This window comes from Onychostoma macrolepis, chromosome 02 (genome assembly GCF_012432095.1).
Source record: "Onychostoma macrolepis isolate SWU-2019 chromosome 02, ASM1243209v1, whole genome shotgun sequence".
In the NCBI taxonomy this organism is placed as follows: Eukaryota; Metazoa; Chordata; class Actinopteri; order Cypriniformes; family Cyprinidae; genus Onychostoma; species Onychostoma macrolepis.
The window spans coordinates 855,659-878,233 of record NC_081156.1 but is presented as its reverse complement, the minus strand read 5'-3'; the positions used below and the strand labels follow the sequence as shown (position 1 = coordinate 878,233).

General features: G+C 37.8%; 2 protein-coding genes and 1 long non-coding RNA gene across 11 annotated transcripts; all 3 read left to right on the top strand.

Annotated features, from left to right (window-relative positions):
* Nucleotides 1-1,317: 1,317 nt before the first annotated feature.
* Nucleotides 1,318-2,916, top strand: LOC131526008 (uncharacterized). Its single transcript, XR_009267350.1, has 3 exons — nt 1,318-1,596; nt 1,728-1,803; nt 2,202-2,916. It is a non-coding gene; the product is annotated as an uncharacterized LOC131526008 (long non-coding RNA).
* A 47-nt stretch (nt 2,917-2,963) lies between these two features.
* LOC131526000 (uncharacterized) lies at nt 2,964-6,538 on the top strand. The gene is made up of 6 exons (XM_058754055.1): nt 2,964-3,168; nt 3,362-4,323; nt 4,419-4,488; nt 4,986-5,154; nt 5,469-5,631; nt 6,274-6,538. Exons 1-5 carry the CDS (start codon nt 3,162-3,164, stop codon nt 5,626-5,628), a joined length of 1,368 nt encoding a protein of 455 aa, XP_058610038.1. The 5' UTR covers nt 2,964-3,161; the 3' UTR covers nt 5,629-5,631; nt 6,274-6,538.
* Nucleotides 6,539-12,717: 6,179 nt separating this feature from the next.
* LOC131551202 (uncharacterized) lies at nt 12,718-20,156 on the top strand. Of its 9 annotated transcripts, none has more exons than XM_058794026.1 (9): nt 12,745-13,200; nt 13,870-13,928; nt 14,143-14,238; nt 14,364-14,421; nt 17,016-17,060; nt 17,162-18,271; nt 18,370-18,525; nt 18,638-18,730; nt 18,860-20,156. In XM_058794026.1, exons 6-9 carry the CDS (start codon nt 17,171-17,173, stop codon nt 18,971-18,973), a joined length of 1,464 nt encoding a protein of 487 aa, XP_058650009.1. In that variant the 5' UTR covers nt 12,745-13,200; nt 13,870-13,928; nt 14,143-14,238; nt 14,364-14,421; nt 17,016-17,060; nt 17,162-17,170; the 3' UTR covers nt 18,974-20,156. The 9 variants fall into 9 exon arrangements, with proteins under 9 accessions (XP_058649943.1, XP_058649954.1, XP_058650009.1 ...); XM_058794002.1 differs by having other exon boundaries at nt 17,157-18,271; XM_058794017.1 differs by lacking the exon at nt 14,143-14,238.
* The last annotated feature ends 2,419 nt before the right edge of the window (nt 20,157-22,575 follow it).

Below are 22,575 nucleotides of genomic sequence, written 5' to 3'. Positions count from 1 at the left end.
TAGAACGGTGATTTATAGCGGTAATTTAGTCTTTGATTTTAGTGTGATTTTTTTTTTTTATTAATGTTCTTTTTTTGCGTCAGTTGGAATTTATACCTGATATAGTGCCAATTAGCTTGTAAAACATAGAGCATTTAACTGTTTAAAATGCATTTAAAGTCCCACATACTTTTTATGCGCTTTTTCGGGAGCTTACACGCTTTTTGTGCCTTGTTCCTTCTATCCATGTCTGACTCCAGATAGCATTGTTTTCTGAGTGTGGGAATTAAGAATAGTTAGCATCCAAAAGAATGAGGTTCAAGATGATCTGTCAGTTTTGCTCACATGAATTTGAGACCGTTTTGGCATATGTAAGGCACATGAAATTACACAGGAATTTGCCAAATGCAACTTTTAAGTGTGGAATAGCTAGCTGCTGTTTGGTTTTCAAAAGCTTTAATGCATTTAAGTCACACTCATACCGGTATCATAATGAAAGACAACCTGTAGCTGTGGCACAACTCTGCAGTACTGTTTTTACTTGTCACATTGAATGTTGCTCTGTGCATTGTGAGGACTTGACTGGGTTCTTTTCACATCTAAAAACCCATTTGAAAGAGGGCACAGCAGTATCTTGTCCATTTAAACAGTGCAAAAAGACATATACTGTCTTGTCAACATTCACATCACATTTATCAAGATGTCATAAAGGAAAGACAGAGCACAGTCTAATTGAAACCATTGTTCAGGGAACAAGTGAAAACCAAGGAAGCACTCAGGAGTCTATGCTCCATTCTGAGGACAGGTGTGAGGCTGCTGCCTCAAGTGAAATGACTGTAGATGAGATTTGCCCAGAACATGTAGATGATCACATGTTTCTAAAAAATCTGGCCCTGTTTTATCTGAAGTTGCAGGCAAAGTTGATGCTTCCTACGTCTGTTATTCAAACAATCATTGAAGGACTCCAGGATATACATGACATCAGCCTGTCAAATTTGCTGTGTAAACTAAAAGACAAACTGATTCTACTTGGAGTTCCTGAGACAGACATAGAAAGAGTGGTAGATGAGATTAAAGTGGATGATCTTCTCCACACTTGCAACACTCAGATATTGAAAACGGATCAGAGGAGGAAAACTGTGTTTAAGCAAAGTTTCAACTACATTGAGCCAGTTCCAATTTGTTTAGGGAACAATGAAGCTGGAAATGAATGCTTTGCCCAGTACATTCCAATAAAAAAACAGTTGCTAGTCTTTTCAAGAGCGAGTCCATGCGGAGCAGCACAGCAACACCTGTTTGCAGGCTCACAACAGCAATGTTTTTAAGGACATTTGGGATGGAAAAGTAATTGCAGAAAATGCATTGTTTAAGTCAGATCCCATGTCCCTGGGCTTGATTCTCTATCAGGATTCATTTGAAGTTGTTAATCCATTAGGTTCAGGGAAAAAAACACATAAAGTGCTGGCAGTCTATCTCACTTTAGGAGACATTTTGCCTCATAATCGGTCAACCACTGACCATATGCAACTTGTTCTACTTTGCAGAGAGCAAGATTTCAAGTTCTTTGGACATGACATGGCGATGGGGCAGCTGATAAAGGATCTCAAAGACCTTGAGGTGAGTGGTATCCAAATGTCCAGTGGTGAGATTAGGAAAGCAATTGTGTGTGCCATTGCCAGAGACAATCTTGGCTCACATGCTATTGGGGGCTTTGTTGAAAATTTCAGCACCAGTTCCTTCTTTTGCAGATTCTGTGAAATTGATCGACCAACATTTGTGGCAGACTGGCCAAGGGGCCAAGCAGGACTGTGCAGTCATATATAGGTAATGTCCAAGCAGATGATTTGCACCTGAAAAAAGGGGTCAAATTTGACTCTCTTTTCAATGACTTATCACATTACCATGTCTGCCAGCCTGGCTTGCCTCCATGCATTGGACATGATCTGTTTGAAGGTGTTGTGTCCTATGATTTGGCTCTATGCATTAAACATCTGGTCAGAGTTGAGAAACAGTTTACATATGTGGATCTAAATAGAAGGGTAAATCAATTCAGATACCTAGGTAATGATGCACATGATAAGCCATGTGAGATAAATGCTGGGAGTGATAAACTTGGAGGGCATGCGGTTCAGAACTGGTGTTTCCTGAGATTACTACCAGTGTTAATAGGAGATAAAATAAGGGATCCAGCTGACAATGATGTGTGGCAACTTGTTTTGCAGCTCCGACAGATGGTTGAGTTCATTTGTGCCCCTGCCATTTCTTCAGGACAGATCGCCTACTTAAAGGTAATGATTGAGGACTACATGTATTTTCGAAAGAAACTATTTCCTGACCATCCTCTGAGGCCAAAACACCATTATGTTACTCATTATCCAGAACTAACAGTCCAGTTTGGGCCACTCATTCGTCTCTGGACCCTCAGATTTGAAAGCAAACACACATATTTCAAGCAGTGTTCAAGAAAGTTGCACAATTTCAAGAACATTTGCTCTACTCTTGCTGAAAGGCATCAGCTATTTCAAGCTTATTTAAGTGCTGGTAGTCTGTTCCCACCCCATGTTGTTGTTGAAAAAGGAACAGAATTTTGCCCATCGGATTACAATGATGATATTAGAGAAGCTGTTTCACACCTTAACTGTCAGTCAAGCACACTCATTTCACATGAAACAAAAGTGAAAGGGACTAAATACAAAAAAAATATGTTTCTTGTGCTTGATCAAATTGATGATGGAATTGTATTTGGCAAAATAAAAGCCATTCTCATTCAAGGAGATTCCGTCAACTTCATCACAGAAAGATATAACTCTTCAACTCTCATTGATCAGGGCCTTCATTGCATATCTGAGAAACCTGCAAAAAGGCTGTGTTGTGTCAGCCAGGAAAACCTATTGGACTACTATCCCTTGCCCATGTACAAGTTGTGTGGCCTGTCAGTGCTTGCTCTTCACCACTCTTTTCCTTCTCTAGAATGATGTCTACAACTTTGGGAGAGGAAATACAAAGGTCATTTCAAAGCGCTGCCTGGTCTTCTTGAAGAAAAGAAGGAACAGTTGCTGCAGAGACTTCTTAGCTGGGGTGTGGAGAGCACAGATGATCTTAAGTATGTAGAGGGAGCTCCTGGAGTGGACCTGTCTGATTTACTCCCGCCCATCCAGATTCGCAAACTGCTAGACAGCTTTATGAGAGGTTATTTTTACATTCTGTATATGTATAAGTTTATGTATATATATATATATATATGTATATATATGTGTGTGTGTGTATAAAGTATATTTTTTGTTACACTGTAAAAAGTTATTTTATTTTTCTGATAATAGATCAGAATATTAGCACAGTTACATAACACTGACATGTTGATGATATATTTTTTTTCTATCAGCTGGAGAACAAAATCAATCTGGTGATGTCCCTCCAACAATACCTCCGCCGCCTTCCACTGTCACATTAGACACCATTAGCCCACCAAGCCTTTCTTCAACCACAGCAGTTACTTGGCCTGAGTCATTTCAGGTTCCTTGGAACCAAATGCTGAGCGAATTGCGCAGTGCAGTAGCGAATGGAAAGAGACCACTCCCCCCAGATCGCCGCAAAATGATTCGTATAATTGTTGATGAAATTAGGAAACATGAAAAGAATCCAAGCAAAGCACAGTGCCTTGCTGTAGCTCTCAAAATTGTCAAAAAGTATCCAAAGAGCTTTTCTGATTTTGATGATACTCAAGAAAAAAATGAAATTGGGTACTACTCCCTCTTGAAACAAATAAAAACCTGTGTAGAACACGTCAATAGAGATAATACTTTATCACGCAGGCGACGGATCAGTGGAGTAACTGACACACCTGAGAGAATGCAATGCAGAGAACCAACAGCCACATACGGATGCACACAATGGCAGCCTGAGCCTCCGCTTGCAAATTCTGATGATGTACTTGTGGAAAAAAGACAAACTTTAGAGAATTTGTACCAGCGATATGGAAAAAGTGGAGCTGACAGGAGTGATGTTTGTGCCTTAATGAAGGAAACTTATTATTTGCAAAGAAAGCACATCAATGACACACAAGTACTTCCTATCAAAGACCTCAAAAGCAAATGGCCATACCTGTTTGTGCAAAAGCACATATATGCACATTTTGAGGAGCTTACCAGTATCGCCATACACAAAAGGCTCAACCAAGCCATACAGGAGTATGGTAAAGTCCTCGTTGACTTCTTTAAGAGCAAACCCACAAATGAAGTTGTCAAGAAAATCTTGTCCAGCGAAGAAGAAGTTGGACCCCTTGTGATCAAACTCATCCTGGCACATTTCCGAGAGGATCTGGATGGTCTTCTGCTTCTTGCGAATGTAAGTATATTGCTGAAAACCACTATTTTTTTGTTTTTGTATGTTCTTGTATTAGTTTATATGGACAGTTAATGTTTTTTTTCTCCCCTTTATAGAGGTGCGCCACAGCAGCTGACCTTCAAGCGACACACACCATACCTGGGAGCCCACGACTAATTGTGCTTGGTAAGTGTACTCTCTTAATTGACCAGAACTTGGACTTGACCAGAAAAGAAAATCTTGTATATGTAACTACTACTTTAACTATGTACTTTGTACCTCTGTACTTTGTTTGTTTGTTTGTTTTTTCTGGTTTCTGTCTATATTAAGGATTTTTCTTATGTTGTGTTCCTCCATTTAAATTTCAGTGGAGTATTTTTGTAAGGCTGTCTTGTTGGCTTTATGCTTGCTGCGGTACTCGGTGTTACCAGTATTACATTACACTGATGTTCTGCCCCCATTGTCGTTTTTTTTTTTCCTTTTTATATAGAATTGTTTTTTTTTTTGTTCAGTTGGACATTTGCTCTAATTTGCTTATTGTTTGTTTGTAATGCCTCTTGTTAACTTTGGTTTAAAAGAATGAGTTCATGTACTCTTACATATTAAAATATAGTTTAAATGTAAAAAGCTGAAAGATAAAAATGGTATAGTTAAAAATGACTTGTAACATGTGGTTGTTTTAGGAGACACTTTGACGAGTGGACACTGGATGCTGACTATTGAAGGCGAGGTTGTGTGTGAGGGCATTCAGCCCAGCTTCCTGTCTGGCCTTGCCACTCTGTTCGCATCGTACTATATATTCAATCTTGAGTACCAGGAGGAGGCAGCATGTACCTTGGAGTTCATTCAAAGGTAATGGTTGAATTCTAACAACTTCAGTACCAGTATTTTACATATGTTGATATGTTATATCAGAACTTTCATTTTATCTATGTAGATATGTTATGTGTTATATCTGTTGAGGCCTTTAACACAATGCTTCTCAACTCGAGAAGACATAAAATTTTTCAGGGCAAATGATTTAGATGTCTCCTCATTTAACACCAGCAAGCTAATGAGTTAAAACAGGTGGTTTAATTAGTGGACATCTAAAACTTTCTGGGAGGTCCTCACTGGAGTAGAGAAACGCATCTTAATTACATATTGAATGTTTCATGACCCTTTAGACGCTTTGTAGGTATTAATCCGGAGAGAGGAACAAAGAAGTCGAAAGGAAAAGTGCCATCTAAAACGACCGGGCAAATGGTACAGAAGAAACAGGTTGCAGTGAACCCACATGTTGCCACTCTTCTTTGCAAAGTGATGGATTTTCAGTGGAATTTCTGAAATGTAAGTACACACACATCAAGATCTAATTTTCCTTTTATTATTCTCTGTCTCTGACCGTATCCGTCATTCTCTATCTGTATCTGACTGTATCTGTCATCCTCTGTCTGTATCTGACTGTATCCGTCATCCTCTGTCTGTATCTGACTGTATCCGTCATCCTCTGTCTGTATCTGTCATCCTCTGTCTGTATCTGTCATCCTCTGACTGTATCTGTCATTCTTTGTCTGTATCTGACTGTATCCGTCATTCTCTGTCTGTATCTGACTGTATCCGTCATTCTCTGTCTGTATCTGACTGTATCCGTCATCCTCTGTCTGTATCTGACTGTATCTGTCATCCTCTGTCTGTATCTGACTGTATCCGTCATCCTCTGACTGTATCTGTCATCCTCTGTCTGTATCTGACTGTATCCGTCATCCTCTGTCTGTATCTGACTGTATCCGTCATCCTCTGTCTGTATCTGTCATTCTCTGTCTGTATCTGACTGTATCCGTCATTCTCTGTCTGTATCTGACTGTATCTGTCATCCTGTATCTGTCATACTCTATCTGTATCTGACTTCTCTCTATCTGTGTCTGGCTGTATCATTATGTTTTGTAATGTATCTAATATATTGTCCTCTGTTCTTTGCAATATTTCTAGCCACTCTTTGCATCCTGTGGTGTTCTCCTTTTTTGGATCAGAAGTTTGTTGGACTTGGGGCCTTGTTGTTTGTGGTGCCATGGTCTGTTCATGAAGTGATGAAGAGTCATCGGAATCTTTGTGGTTTTTATAATTATTTTTATTATGACCATGTTGGTCAACTTGTGGTTATAAAGTAACAGTTTGCATATTTCTTCTTTTTGTTGAGGGTATATGATTGCTAATTATATGTTTCAAGTAATTTAAAAACATTTGAAGGGTTAGTTGAAAATACTGATGAAATCTGAGCGCTTTCAGTCCCTCCATTGGGTGCAACGCAACTTGCACATTCTAGTTCAAGGACCTTGAATGTGCAAGTTGCGTTGCACCCAATGGAGGGACTGAAAGCTCTCAGATCTCATCAAAATCTTCATTTGTGTTCTGTAGATGAACGAAGGTCTTACGGATGTGGAACGACATGAGGGTGAGTAATTAATGACAGAATTTTTACTTATTTGGTGAACTAACCCTTTAATTGTCCATTTAAAAAATAACATTTTGTAAATAAATGAGTTCAATATAATACAAAGTACACTGTTTTATTACTTTATTCATGCAAATTTGAAAGTTATTAAATAAATTTTGACCTGTTTTTCAAACAAGTGTCATTATTTTTTGTTATAATTGAATTACGTTATGCAGTATACAACACTTTGTGCAGTTAACAATTGATTAAAGCTTATGCAGTTAATAGTTTACATTTAAAATTCAGCTGCCAGTCATTGGCAGCATTTGGGAAAATATATTATATATGCTGCATTTTACAAAATTCCTCTCTAAAAATTACCTGTAAATTTTACAGTAAAATACTGGCAGCAGGGTTGCCAGCCAGTTACTGTAATTTTTACAGTAGCGGTTCTGTAATTTAATTTACAGAATTTTACTGTAATAAAGAATACAGTAAAATTCTGTAAATTAAATTACAGAACCGCTACTGTAAAAATTACAGTAACTGGCTGGCAACCCTGCTGCCAGTATTTTACTGTAAAATTTACAGGTAATTTTAAACAGTGTGTGTAGCTCTTATTTATCGTTAATGTTTGATCTTTACATCTTCCCCCATCTTTTAATCGAAATATTATTAACGAATAACGAATACAAATAAGAGATGGCCTGTAGGCTACCCGAGTTGTAACACAAACAAATGAAAGACTATGGTTCCCTGTCGATACTCCACTCGTACTGCATCTTGATAAAGACGCATATGGGAAAAAGCCTTTTTTCTCCTGAACTGAAGCCTTATTCAATCACGCAGTGAAACTGCACGACTATTGGTTTGTGCAGTGTATAAAAAACAAACCAATGGGTCGGCAGCGGAGCTGCACGAGCCTATGGCGATGAAGCCCGCCAGAATGGGCGGAGCCATCAGGCCATATAAGCGGCCGTTTCGCCATAGGATCCTCAGATTTCTTCTCCTTCAGCGACGACGACTTCGTCTCCACTGATCCCAGAAGCCTACTCGCCATTAACACGCCTCGTAGCTAGACCCAGCGGCCTCAAATCTGCTCGGCTGAGCCGCCGCCTTCCTCGAGCTCCAGCATCGCAGCAGTTCCAGTCCTGTTTGCTGCCGCTATCCGGTGAGTGCTCTAAAAAGAGCAAATTTCTCTGCGTTGTTGCAAATGCCGCCACTGTGAGCGTGGCTCATGCAGGGAAACCTGCACGATGCAGAAGAGCAGTGAGCGCGCCGCCTGTCTGGGTCATGCCCACACAGTACACCATAGGCGCCCTTGTCAAAAAATCCTATAGGATTCCAATAGGACAATTGTATAGGATTCCAATAGGAATTTCTATCGTATTTTGGAACCATTCCTATAGGATTCCGATAGGAATAGTCCTATAGGACAAGACATAAATATCCTGTAGGAACCGTTCCTATAGGATTTTAATTGGATTTTAATCCTATAGGATTTTTTTTTAATATTCTAAAGGTGCACTTTTCCACTGTATTTGTAGTACTTACACTGTACTTGCAGTTTGCTTAAATTCACCCTGATGTAGAATGTAATGTAAAAATTCTAAGGCACTGATAATTGATTGATGACACACACACACACACACACACACACACCGGGGAAAGTATGAAAAATACTGTATCCAATATATTTCAAAGCAATCACTAATGCTCTGTCAATTGACCATATGCACAATTACTTTCTGGTTTTAGATAAGCCAGCTCAGTCATTTCCAGTCAATTGTACTGTGCTTTAAGAGGCGCACCCTTTGCTTAGTTTCTGTACAAAATCCATTCACAATTTGAAGAAAATTTTTGTTTATCCAAGAGGACCAAACGTCCACGTATACCATTTCAAGAATGACAAACGCGGGTGTTAAATATTACGCGGGTAAATCTGCTAAATTGTTCAGGGACTCATTGCTATGATTGACATTGATAATGGAAGACAAGCCAATGTCAAAATATCGCTGTGCATTAAGTGATTCAGACTAAATTTAGAGTAGCAAAACCACAACAGTAACAAGTCTGTGCTGACTGAATATATTTAGCAGCTTTTACAGTTAAAGATAAAACTTAATAAATGTAGTTACTAAATTAAATCTAAAAATATTTCAAAATATTTAATGCATTATTTAATTGTTATACCATTAATAATGAACTTATTTCATTTGTAGTTAACTAGTTTAAATAATTCTCCCTTATATGCTGTTGGTGTCGGGGCATATTTATTTATTTATAAAATTACATGAGACTTTGTGATTCCTGCACTTGCTATACTTTATACTTCAGTACAATAAAAGCACACAGATTTGGAGTTGAAATGGCAGCTGAGCTAATGAGTGATCCTCTGCTGCCATCTACTAGTTATAATGATAATTTAATAACATTTTCATCTTAAAAGTGTTTGTTTTTCGCTAGGAGACACGTTTCTTTCATGTCATCTTCATGAATGAAAAGTATATCTATAAAGTGAATTTTACTTCACAGCCAGAGTTGAGAAGGCAAATATTATAAGTTTTTAAAATGTGTTCATGACTATGAAGGTAAGTTATTGATTATCAATAATACCATTATGATGTCATTTGGGAGATAGCATCTCTGGCTACCTAAAGTTAAAGGCATCATCTATCATTGTTGTTATGCTATCATTATTTACCATGTTGCAATTATTATAATTTTTTTTCTCGATTTCTGACAAGCACGAGACAGGAGAGGTTTATAAGGGTCTCAAGAGTCTCTACCTATATAAACCACAACATTAAATCCGCTTTACCGGAAGTTTACGAGCTGGCTTGTTATAAAAGATGTACAAAGAATCATTTTAAATGCAATAATCTATCTTGTCTTTTTAAAATTTATTTTATGTACCATATGGTTTTTTTTCGAGTATATTATTTATGGGTTTTATTATTTATTTTTTCGACATATGTTGTAATTAATTACAACATAAATTAATTACTGTAATCAAAGTTTTTCTTTTAGTTTTATAAGTCTGTTTTTGTTTCGTTTCTTCATTGTTTAGGTGGAGGCTCTAAATAAGCCCTTTGGGTTTTCTGCCTCTCCCTGCACAGTATATGGATTGTGTGTGTATATATATGTGTGTGTGTGTGTATATATATATATATATATATATATATATATATTTGTATCTATTTTACTCTTGTGCAAGAATAAAATAAACTAAAACTATGCGGAAGTTCAAAAGAGCGCTCTGTGCATATGGTCAATTGGTTACCAGGCAACGCAGCAGGTCCTCTAGCTGACACCGGCTTGTCATGCACCTCTTCCCCATGTACGCACACATATCACGGGAGAATCGTTGTCCAATGTCAAACTTTTTAACTGGAACATAAAACCTGACCTGGACAACAGGCCATAAGAACATCTTATTAATCCAGCAATGCAAATAATTAAAATAGCGCTATACAAAACCGTAAAGCACAACGTTATTCAAAACAGCTCAAAATGGTGGCTGAACATACATTTTGTACTCACTACTCCAGTGTTTTATATAATGACATTTTATTATAAACAGCATACATTAATATTCCATTAATATCAGTTGTTTAACAATATATTTTGCTATGTAAGGGCGGACTCCTTGCTAATCACATTCAATAAAACCAGCTCAACAACTCACCAACAGATATTGTTAACCCAAAACTGTTCGTTTAGGATGCAGATCAGATAAGTATTACTATTTCTTCCTTTTTAGCATCTTTAAATACATTTTAACAAGTTAAACAACGTTAATCACTCGATTTCTCAGCTTCTTCTCCTCTTTGACCGTTACTGTTCAAAGTATGCGCGCTACAGTTGCACGCGCACTACACTCAGATTTCTTAAAGGGGAAGCGTCAGGACAATACCATATATCGATGTTTGTGTTTCTATGAATTCCTACTAACATGCATTTTATCTTATTCAGACATTATGAAATGTCATACTTATTATCTTTGCCTTACTGTAATATTATGAATTTCAGTTATATTTGTGTGTATTCAGATAGGCTGCATTTTTATTGAGGGTTACAAGTACACACATGCAGTGTTACTTTTAAAAAGTAATTAACAGAATCAAATACAGTGCCTTGAGAATGTATTAATACCCCTTTTTTATGTTGCTGCCTTGTGCTAAACTGCTTTAAATTACCCCCATCAATATATACTCCATACACCATATTGACAAAGCAAAAAACCGAATTGTCACAACTTCGTAAATTGATTAAAAATAAAAAAACTCAAATAAGTACATTGCATAAGTATTCATACCCTTGACTAAATATTTAGCTGAAGTACCTTTACAGCCTCAAGTCTTTTTTGTTTGATGCGACAAGCTTTGCTCTTCAACATTTGGAAATGATCTGCCATTTGTCTCCTCACCTCTTCATGTCTCAAGCTCTGTCAGGTTGGATGGGAGCAGACGCACATTTTCAGGTTTCTCCAGAAATATTTGACTGGGTTCAATCCCAGGCTGTGGTTGGGCCACTCAAGGACATTCACAGAGCTGTCTATAAGCGACTCTTGCTGTGTGCTTAGGGTCACTGTCCTGTTGGAAGGTGAACCTTCTGCCCGTCTGAGGTTCTGAATGCTCTGGACTGGGTTTTCTATATTTTGGTGCATTGAGCTTTTCTTCTATTCTGACAAGTCCCTCAGTCCCTGCTGCTGAAAAACAGACCCACAGCATGAGACTGCTACCACCACACTTTACTTTTGGGACGGTACTCTGCAGGTGATGAACAGAGCATGGTTTCCTTCAAACATGATGCTTAGAATTGAGGTTCATCAGACCAGATAATATTATTTTTCACAGTCTGAGGGTCCTTTAGGTGCTTTTTTTTTTCTTTTGTCTTCACTGAGGAGAGGACTTAGTTTGGCCACACCGCCATAAAGCCCAGATCGGTGGAGTGTTGCAGTGATGTTTGTCCCTCTGTAGATTTCTCCTGTCTCCACATATGATCATGGAGCTCAAATAGAGTGACCATCAGGTTTTTCGTCACCACTCTAACCAAAGCCCTTCTCCATCAGTTGCTCAGTTTGGCCAGGAGGCCAGCTCTAGGAAGAGTCCTGGTTGTTTCAAACTTATTCCATTAAGGGTAACAGAGACTACATGCTTTTGTGAACCTTCAATGAAGCAGAATTTTTTTCTGAACTCTTCCCCAGATGTGTGGCTTGGCACAAACCTGTTTCTGAGCTCTACAGACTGCTCTTTTAACCCCAGGGCTTGGTTTTTGCTCTAATATGCATTATCAGCTGTTGGACCTTTTATTAATACGTGTGTGCCTTTCCAAATCATACCCATTCAATTGAATTTGACACAGGTTACCTTCACTCAAAGTCTAGTAACACCTACAAGCAATATGAATGCTCCTGAGCTATATTTCAACTGTCCCAGATAAGGGTATGAGTACTTATGCAATGGAATCTTTTAAGTTTTTTATTTGTAATAAATTTGCAAAGATGTTAAAAACCTTTTTTTTTTTGCTTTACCATTATAGTGTATGGAGTGTAGATTGATGTGGAAAAAAGTAATTTAAAGCAGTTTAACATAAGGCAGCAACATAAAACGTGAAAATAATTAAAGGGTATGAATACTTTCGCAAGGCACTGTAAGATCTTTCAGGACAAAGTGAATTTCCATTTAAAAATCACAATGTCCAATATGATACAAATCAATAAAAGATCCTACAGGAAAAATTAAAATGCCATTAAAATAAATTGGAATGTCCAATAGGATAAGGATCAAATAAAATCCTATAGGACAAAGTGAAATTCCATTAAATGTCCAATAGGATTCTAAGAATCCAATAAGATTCTAAAGGATAAACTGAAATTCCAATAGGATTTTTTGACAAGTGCGTAAATCCCGGGGGGGACGGGGGGGACAGGACCCCCCCTATCTGAGGCTTGTCCCCCCTAAAAATATCATTACAAGCTACTGTGTATTGAAAATAATATAATGGACATATACTTAAAATGACTGTGTGAGTAGTAAAACAAAATAAACGCAAAAAAACGTTTTAAGTTCAGAAATGTTTTGATTCCCCCCTCCCTTGCCTCACAGTGGTTTGGTCCACTGCCTGCTTTCCTTCTTTACAGATAAACACACACACACTCAAAAAAATGATTCTTGCCAGTAATTGAAATGAAGCAAACAATTTAAATAAAGTATATTTAAAAAAGTAAAAAATAACTACTATTATTCCGAATTACACTTTCTCAACATGAACGTAATGGATCCGAAACCAACCTGATCGAATTACATAAACTATACATAATTTGTTGCAGTAAATCGCGAATGCAGATGTTGCGCATGCGCATATCAGATTTAAAAAATAAAAAAAAAACACTGAAGGCGGCAAATCGACTATGGCGCGACGTTGACTCAACGGTAGCATGGAAGATTAATGAAGAACAGATGAGGAGATTATACAAGGTAAGATATTTTCTTCGTTTATAATTGTTGTAGACTTAAACATAAACTATTTTTATGATTTGATCGATCCTGATTTACTGCCCTAACTGCACTTTTTGGCAAATGAACTAACGTTAGATATTTTCGGCCTTCCTGCTAACCTTATCTTGATCATTTTAAAATGTACTAACGTTATCCTTTGAGTAACTTATGCACATAATTTTTGCATAGGCTATAAACAGATTACGCGTGTATGATTTTTTTTTTTTTTTTTAAACAGTGCATGTCATCTCGATTTATATTCATTTTGCAAATGTTAGAACATGTAACGTTAAACTTTAGGATTTCACTTTAAAAAAAATAAAAAATCTGTTATCAAATATGCAATTTGGATCATTATAAGATATATGTGGTCGACTATGTGCATCTTTTTAGGCAGATTACGCGTGTATGACTTTAAAAAAAAATAGATTAGCCATCTCGTAACGACATAACGTTACATTTTGATTTTCTATAAATATGCTTTACAACTATGCTGAAGTGTTGTACAAACACGTTCGACAGTATATTAAAGTTGCATGTAAAAGTTTGTAGGATGTCCTGTTAAAACAAATCGTGTCCATGGAAGTGGAACATGCATTCTTGCTGAGTTCATTCATTACAAAAGTCATATCGTTTTTAATATTCCAGAGACATCGTTGTGACATCATTCCACACTGAATCTGATCAAGGTCAATCACTCACTTAAGGTATGTATAGATTTTTTTTTTTGTTTGTTTTTTTTTTTTTTTTTAGAACATAACTAAACTTTATTCGTTTAATTTCTTTGTAAAGTGTTGATCTTTCCTCTCTTTTTTGACATTTATTTATGTGAGTATATGAAAGGTACATGTAAACGTTTTTAGGATTATAGGATTTCCATTTAAAACAAATCGTGTACATTCATGCATTCTTTTAATGCAGAGTTGCAATTTCATTACAAAACTTAAATTAAATGTCACCTCATCATTGTGACATCACTCCACATTGTCTCCAGTTTGGTGCAATCACTCAATTGCAGTAAGTGTTGTTGTTGTTATATATATATATATATATATATATATATATATATATATATATAAACTTTACATGTTTAATTACTTTGTAAAAGTGTTAATGTTCTCACACTCATTTTTTATTTTTAGATATGTGAGTCTTGGGAATGTGGCAATGTAAAGTGTGTGGCACAGAAGTATCCAGTAGGTATGAGTTATTGAAACATTCTAAGCTCAAGCATGGACATTTTGGGGCAAGGTTCAGGCATCATTGTGTATACAGTAATTGTCCTTGCACTTTTAAATCATGGAATAACCTCCTAAGTCATATATACCGTGCCCACTGTGATCAGTCATCTTCAAAACAAGAACAGTTAGCCACATTTTCATGTCAGCTGTGTGCATGCATTGAGTCAAATGAAAGAGATTACTTCTGTCATCTAAATGGACATTTGCGCAAACATGAAACTGTGACTTGTGTATTTAAAGAGTGTACATTTAAAAGTAACATTTATAATACATTTCATACACATAAAAACAGGAAGCACAATCCACATGGTCTAACTGACTTTAAATTAGATGTTGTCACCGTCACTGCAGACTGTCAGGAGTCAGCCAGTTCTCCTGTTGATTTTCCCGCATGTTCAACAGAATCGGTTTTAGAGTCATTCAGTGATGCTAATAATGATGAAGATATTTCTAAGGCAAGTGTTCTTAATATTGCCCTTGTCTTATTAAAGTTGGAAAACATTTTGCATGTCCCAGCCACCGCGGTTGATGAATTACTTCAGGAACTACATTATTCATTAACTTCAGCATCAAATCAAGTGACTTGTAGCATCATTTCTGACATTCTTAGAAATCACAACTTAGAAATTGATGAGTCTGTCATTCAAGAGCTTTCTGAAGCAGTGGGCAGGTCAAATCCCTTGGTTAAAGCCATAGAAAAAGGTGGTCCCCTTGCCACAGCTTTCAAGCGGAAGCAATTCTACAAGGAACATGTAAGTGTTGTAGAGCCAATTGAGTTTATCCTTGATCAAAAGAGTCGAAAGACCTATCAGTATATACCAATTTTGCCTTCTCTTCAGCTGTTGTTTAGTTGCAGTGATATTTTAAAGTGTGTTACTGGTGACCACGAGAGACAGAAAACTGATTCGGGGGTAGAGAAAGAACAGCAGTATAGGTCTATCAGAGATGGTCTTTATTGCAAGGAAAACTCTTTTTTTTGTGGAGAGGAATTGAAAATATCTTTGTTGTTGTACATTGACGATTTTGAGCTCTGTAACCCCTTAGGCACCTCACGTAAAAAGCACAAACTTTGTGGGGTCTATTGGATTTTGAATAACTTGCCACCCGGGTGCAGTTCCACACTTTCATCTATCTATCTGGCAGTTTTATGCAAGACTGAACATGTAAAGTCATATGGCTATAGCACAATTTTAGAGCCCCTTTTACAGGAATTGGTTACTTTAGAGAGTCATGGTGTCTACATTCCTGAGCTTGGACGGTTTGTGAAAGGTACAGTCCAGTCTGTCATTGCAGATAATTTAGGGGCCCACAGTTTAGCAGGCTTCATAGAAAGCTTCTCTGGTGAGTACTTTTGCAGGTTTTGCGTAGGGAAGAGATTGGAGATCCAGGCTGAATCTGTTCAGACCGGGGACTTTGCCCTTAGAACAAAGGAAATTCATGATGAACATGTCACTTCTGCAAATGAAAACTCTGCTATATTTTGTGGAGTAAAAAGAGGTTGTGTGTTAACAGAGAATTTATCTCACTTTCATGTTACTAGAGGCTACCCACCTGATATTGTACACGACTTGTTTGAGGGCATTGTCCCATTTGAACTTGCACTTTGCTTGAAAGAATTTGTTTCCAAAAAGTATCTGTCTCTTGATACTCTAAACACCTTGATCTTGAACTTCCCCTATAAGTGGGGTGACAAAACCAATAAACCTCACATTATTCCATGTACATATGCCTCCAAGAAGACCATTGGAGGTAATGCACATGAAAATTGGAATTTACTGAGATTGCTTCCATTCATCATTGGAGACTTGATACCAGAGACTGAGCCTGCCTGGCTTGTACTTCTTGATTTGAAAGAAATAGTTGAACTTGCTGTCGCCCCTATTCATAACGAAGAAACAATAGCCTACTTAAACTGCAAAATTGTAGAGCACAGACACAGATTTGTTGAACTTTTTCCAGCACAACTGTTACCAAAACATCATTATGTGGAGCACTATCCACAAATGATTCAATGTTTTGGACCTCTAGTAGGGCAGTGGACTATGAGGTTTGAGGCGAAACATAGTTTCTTTAAGAAAGTTGCTCGCCACACAAATTGTTTTAAAAACATAATGCTCACACTGGCTGCCAAACACCAGCAAATGATTGCTTATCAGATCCATTCCTGTAGCCTTAAGAAGTCCACACTAGAAGTTACAAGTGTCTCCACACTTCCTGTAGATGTTTTAAACAAGGAAGTGGTAGCAGGTTTAAGACAGAAATATCCAGGAATTAATGAAGTTCATCTTGCAAAAAATGTGACAAACAATGGGATAAATTATAGAACTGGTATGCTAATTTCATTTGGGTCAGCTGGTGGGCTCCCAGAATTTGCTGAAATTCTTCAAATCTGTATTGTCAAAAGCAGTTTGAATTTTGTTGTGAAGGTACTGTGTGCATGGTATCAAGAACAATTTAGAGCTTTTCAGTTGACTGTCTCTCCTGATAGAGAGGTTGCCCTGGTTGATCTAGATCAGCTAACTGATGCTTATCCACTGTATGATTATATGGTAGGAGGAAGACGAATGGTGACCCTGAAGAGGCACATCCTCATTTAAGGTAATATATTTATGAAGTGTTTTTATTTAAACTAAGTTACAGCGCAAAAATTGTATTACTGATTTATGTAATTTTCTGCTTCATTCCCTCTTTTAGAAAAGAAAAGAAAAATGTCGAGTCCGGTCATTCTGAGGATTGTTTTTGGTGGGGGTGACGATGCAAGAAAGCTTACACTTAAGACAGGAATCCCAAAGTCTGTGGATGACCTTTTCCTTGAAATAATGACTGTTTTTGGGGTGAAGCAAAAGTTCAGGCTCCAGTACAAAGATAAGGACTTTGGAAATGAATACATGAATCTCATGTCAACCAGTCAAATTGAAGACAGGGATACCCTGAAAGTGATTTTTCTATCAACTGATGATTGTAACCCCTGCATGCAAGAGACTGCACCTGATGCACCTTCCTGCTCCAGCATTCTTGTTCCTTCACCCAGCTCAACTTGTAGCTCTGACACTCTCGACACAAGAGATGTTAGGCCTTGTGCCATTGACTCAGTCCAGGAAGTCAACTGGTCTGATGAATCGTTTTCCAGCAGCGCTGAAACTGTCTTAGTTACGTCTCCGGTGTCTAGAACGAGTTCTTGGCCTCAGGTTTTTGTAGTTCCTCGTTTTTCATGTTCTGCTGAAATTCAGCTTCAGAGAGCTGACACAGAGTTCAACAAAAGTGGAATGCTACTGATTCCACCACCCAAACTAAGATCTGACATTCTTGAAGGCATGGCTGAGGAGATCTTTAGGTATGCAGCATACCCCACTGATAATCAGCTTGATCAGGCAGCTGAAGCCTTGATAAATGCCCACCCTTGCTTGAGGGAAAAAGGAACTCGCACTGGCCATGAAGGATGGAAACACTACCTAAAGATTAAGATGGCTAATTTTCGCTCTAAACTCAGCAAGATTGGACACCCCGAAATCGCTGTGAACTCTCTTTGGAACAAGCGCAAAGGTCAGGGTAAAGCAGCATCAAACATCAAAAAGCCAAAAAAAGCTGAGGTGAATTTCCTTCCTTGCCTTCCAAAAGGAGAAACAGCAGAAAGCATGGAGAAGGAAAGAATAGCGCTCTTAACTGAAGTGAAAAAGAAAAATAATGAGGCAGTCGTTAAGGAAAAAATGCACTTGACCTTCTCCTATAGGCGGCAAGAGTTGGTTGAGGACTTGCCAATGGTTTCTGATTTACAAAGCAGGTGGCCTGCGCTGTTCACAGTAAATGAAGTAAGTGTTATTGATATTTACACAAGAAATATTTTGTAAATTTCAATGAATTCCTCCACAATATATTTCATTATCTTCATTTCCCTTTTTCCTCTCAGATAAACGCAGAATTCATGCGGATAACGACTGTGCCGCTTCTGTCAAAGTTCTTGGCGCAGCTGGACAAATACACTGCTACTCTACAGAAGGTTTTCAGCAGCAAAGGAGGTGCTTCTGGACAGAAGATATTACGCATTATGGTTGCTGCAGACAAGGTGTGGTAAATTGCATTTCACTTCTTTAGACGTAATAACAAATATCAAACTATAATCAGTTTTCATTATTGTGGCATTTCTGATATTGTTTAATTTTGTGTCAAATTTTCAGTGTGGCGACATACACATTAAACGAGATTGTGTCATTCAGAGTCTGTGTGTGTACCTCAACGAGGACATGACAACAGTCATCAAAGAATTCCAGGTTTGTATACATATGCCCTTTTTTTAAGGACCTAACGTACAATGCCAGCCTGTATGTTGCCAATATTTTAGTATTTTCATTTATTTATTATTACATTATTTAATATTTATTTACTTATTTTGACCTTAGGACTGCAACCCAGAAGAAGCAGAAATAGGAATATCTGAGACCACTCTGGGGCTTTTTGTGATTCGCAAAGAAGGTGCTGGTGCTGAGGATGAGCCGTTGATGTTGGAGTTGTGACAGAGGGTGTAAAGCTGCTACAACACTTAAAGAGTATTTCCTTTGGATTAGTAATGCTCTTCGGACTGATCTACGCTCTCAACTTAAGCTACCCTCAAAGTCTCAAGTTCACATTTGAATTCTTCCAGAAGGTACTGATGAATTTAGATGGCAGCAAGCTTTCCCCAAAGGTTCAAGCGCTTAAAATTAAAATGTTTCAGTGAATAGGACATTCATTGTTTGCCTACATGTTTCCAACAACTGGAGGGACATTGGAAACTTTTAAACTTTTAGACAAGAATGCCCTGAAAGATATATTTTTACAAACTGATGACACTAACTCCAGCATGCAAGAGACTGCACTTTCCTGCTTCCTGTAACTCTGAAACTTTTGATACAGGAGATGTTACCCATATTGCTATTGAGTCCAGGAAGTCAACTTATCTGATCACTCATTTTCCAGTAGCATTGAGATGGTCTTGAGTTACGTCTCCAGTTCTTTGCCCTTGTTATAGTAGTTTCTCGTTTTTCATGTTCTGCTGAAATTCAGCTTCAGAGAGCTGACACAGAGTTCAACAAATGTGTAATGCTCCTTATTCCACCACCCAAACAAAGGTCTGACATTCTTGAAGGCATGGCTGAGGAGATCTTTAGGTATGCAGCATACCCCCTCTGCAGTGAGTAGGACACGTTTTGCTGGCCTAAATGCTGAAATGTGAAAAACTGTTACATGTATTAAAAAAGTGTTGAAAACTTGATATATGTAAAGTAAAATAATTGCTTTTCTTTTATCACTTTTCTTTTTATTTATTTATTTTATTGTATTGTATTTTTCTCTAAGGGTCCTGGTTGTTTAATTGATTTAACAAATATTTAGGAAGATAAGGGACCATTTACATTTGTGTTTTGTGTTATAGATCAGGAGAAAGCACATTGTTTACCGTACTATGCAATGATATGACAGTGTTACCTTGAAAATGTGAAATTCATGTTTGATGTTGAAGTATGGTTCCTTGTTGATCCCTGTTACTTGTTGGCACACAAAACTAAAGTCAAACATGAGTCATAACCCCTGGAAGGTTCAGTTTAGAAGGATTCATGGAACTGCAGAAAACAGTTGCCTTTATTTGTTAAGTACTGCATTACAGTATGTCTTGCTTTCATGCTGTTTTTTTTGGTCAGATTGGATGTTACTTTTGACTCATGGAGCAATTACAACACAATAAATGTTTGAAAATGTAACATGTTTTGACTATTTATTTAATAGAATTAAGAAAATGTAAGGTGATTATATAAAGTAAGTAACAATAAGTCATTGGAAATGAGTAAAGTTTATGTATTATACAAGCATAAATCACAGTTCATCAGTTATAAAATTTATTTAATTCATTCACGTTAACTGAACATGAACGGGTGAAGCTTAAATAAATGTTAACTTTTGCATTGGATTTATGTGATTAAATTGGATGGAAAATTGACATCTAATTGAATTACATAAGTTTTAACTTTTGGGGTTAAATATTTTTTTGAGTGCACGAGTCCGGTGAGAGAGAGCGAGTTAGTTATGTGTAAGTAACTTAGGCTGTCAAGGCTGTTTTATTCTCTTTAAACATCGAGTGAAATGATTCTTTCTCTTTAATACAGATGCTGGATCATTAATAAATTAGTCATGACAAGAAAATTATGACATCCTATGTATTTTCTATGAGCGATTATAAGGTTAACAAGCTTAATACCGTAGCTTGTCACCCACTACAACTAATGCCGAGTTCACACTGCACGATTTTCAAACTCGTCGGATCGCTGTTGTTTTCACACTGCGTGACTATCTGGGGTAGCATTCAGTCGCTGCTTTGTTCACATTGCACGATGGATCGGCGACAGGGGCTTTCACATTGCACGATTTCACAATAGGAAGAATCGCCGACAACTCTGTCTGATCCGCAAACCACGTTTCACAACAAAACACACGCGAGAATTGATAAGGAAATAACGCGAGAACCTGCGTGCGTCAGCCCGTTGTTCTTAAGCGAGACTGGAAGTATTAAAAAAATATAGCCCGCAAATTGTCTGTGCGCTGATTTCCAGCTACAAAAACAAAAACAGATTATGCAGGAGGGAGATGCAGGGAACAGGGATTGTGTGTTCTGCAAAGAGTGGTAAATAATAATTTTGCAGTAACTGATGTTGCGGCTGGTCAAGCGTTTGTGCTTGTTTTTGTATGATATAATTGTACATATTAAAATACTGATATGGTCTATAACTCCTCACCGAACTTCCCTCTGCCCTGTATCTTTGTCTCTCATTGGCTGAAGGTCATCGTGATGTAGTTTTCAGTCAGAAATCATTGCACACAGTGTGATTGTGAATCGCCGACAGCTAAAGATATTTAGCATGCCAAATATTTCACGGGCGTCGGCGACGTGTCGGCGATTCCCTCAGATCGCGTCTTTGGTAATTCACACTGCACGATTGTCACTTGCTTGAACGAGCTCCGATTTGCCTCCGATATCGGGCATTTGTCGGCGATTTATCAAAACCTGTCGGCGAGTGAAAAATCGGGCTAAAATCGTGCAGTGTGAACTAGGCATTACACGGCGATAAGCCTGTGTGTGAACTGATGTTAGGCTAATATTGTAGACCTACGTGTTGGGTTTCGTTCAATATGATGTTAAGTGGCAGATCAGTGGGTTTAATGCGGTTGAATTAATGCGAAAGATACGTACTAGGTTTCAGACGAAACCTAAAATACTATGGATGATGCAAAATAATAATTATAATATGACCGCGTGGTGAACTCATATTTAAACACGGTCTCCATGCTATGTACACATGCTGTGTACACATCTATCCTTACAAGAACAAATTGATCATTTTGGCTGTATTATTTGTGTCCCCTTCAAAAATTGCTCTTGAGAAATTTTACATTTAGTGTCCCCCCTACTGTCAGATGAAATTTACGCCCCTGAGTACACCGAGATGGAATGCTCATCAGAGTATGATTCTCGCTCTTCCCCGCTCGCTGACCGCCTTCTATGAAGGCCTCTTCGCTCTCCCGTTTCTCCTCTCTCAGCAAAGCTCGGAGAATGGTCCTCTGTAGCAGGCCCCGCCTCCCCTGCTCTCACGTTCTCTTCTCCCAGTCACCTCGGAGACAGGAACGGCGAGCTCGCGAGGCTGAGCGATCAGGCTTGAGTGATCTACACGCCACCAGTGTTGCCAACTTCTTTCAATGGAAAGTAGCTAAAGCCAGTTTGAAAAGTCGCTAAATGTCGCTAAATGACGTCATACGCTAATTAGCATATTCATGACGTCATCACGTTGTATTGCCTTTTACATTGTTTGTCTCTCTGTGCTCACATACTGTATTTTAATGCAGCCAAATTAATAATAACTGTTTTCATTTATATATTTTACTGTTTCTGATGTCAGACAAAAGAATAAAATATGAAATAGTGACTGAAACGCTGCCCTTTAAGACTAACGTTACATCTCCCTTTCAAGACAAAATCTGCACAAAAATCCTGATTTATAATTGAGCCGTCTTCTGATTAAATCAAATACACAAAAGACGAGACAATTTCTGTGCTGTGATATCGGCTATATTTGCATGTAAAATTAGAGAA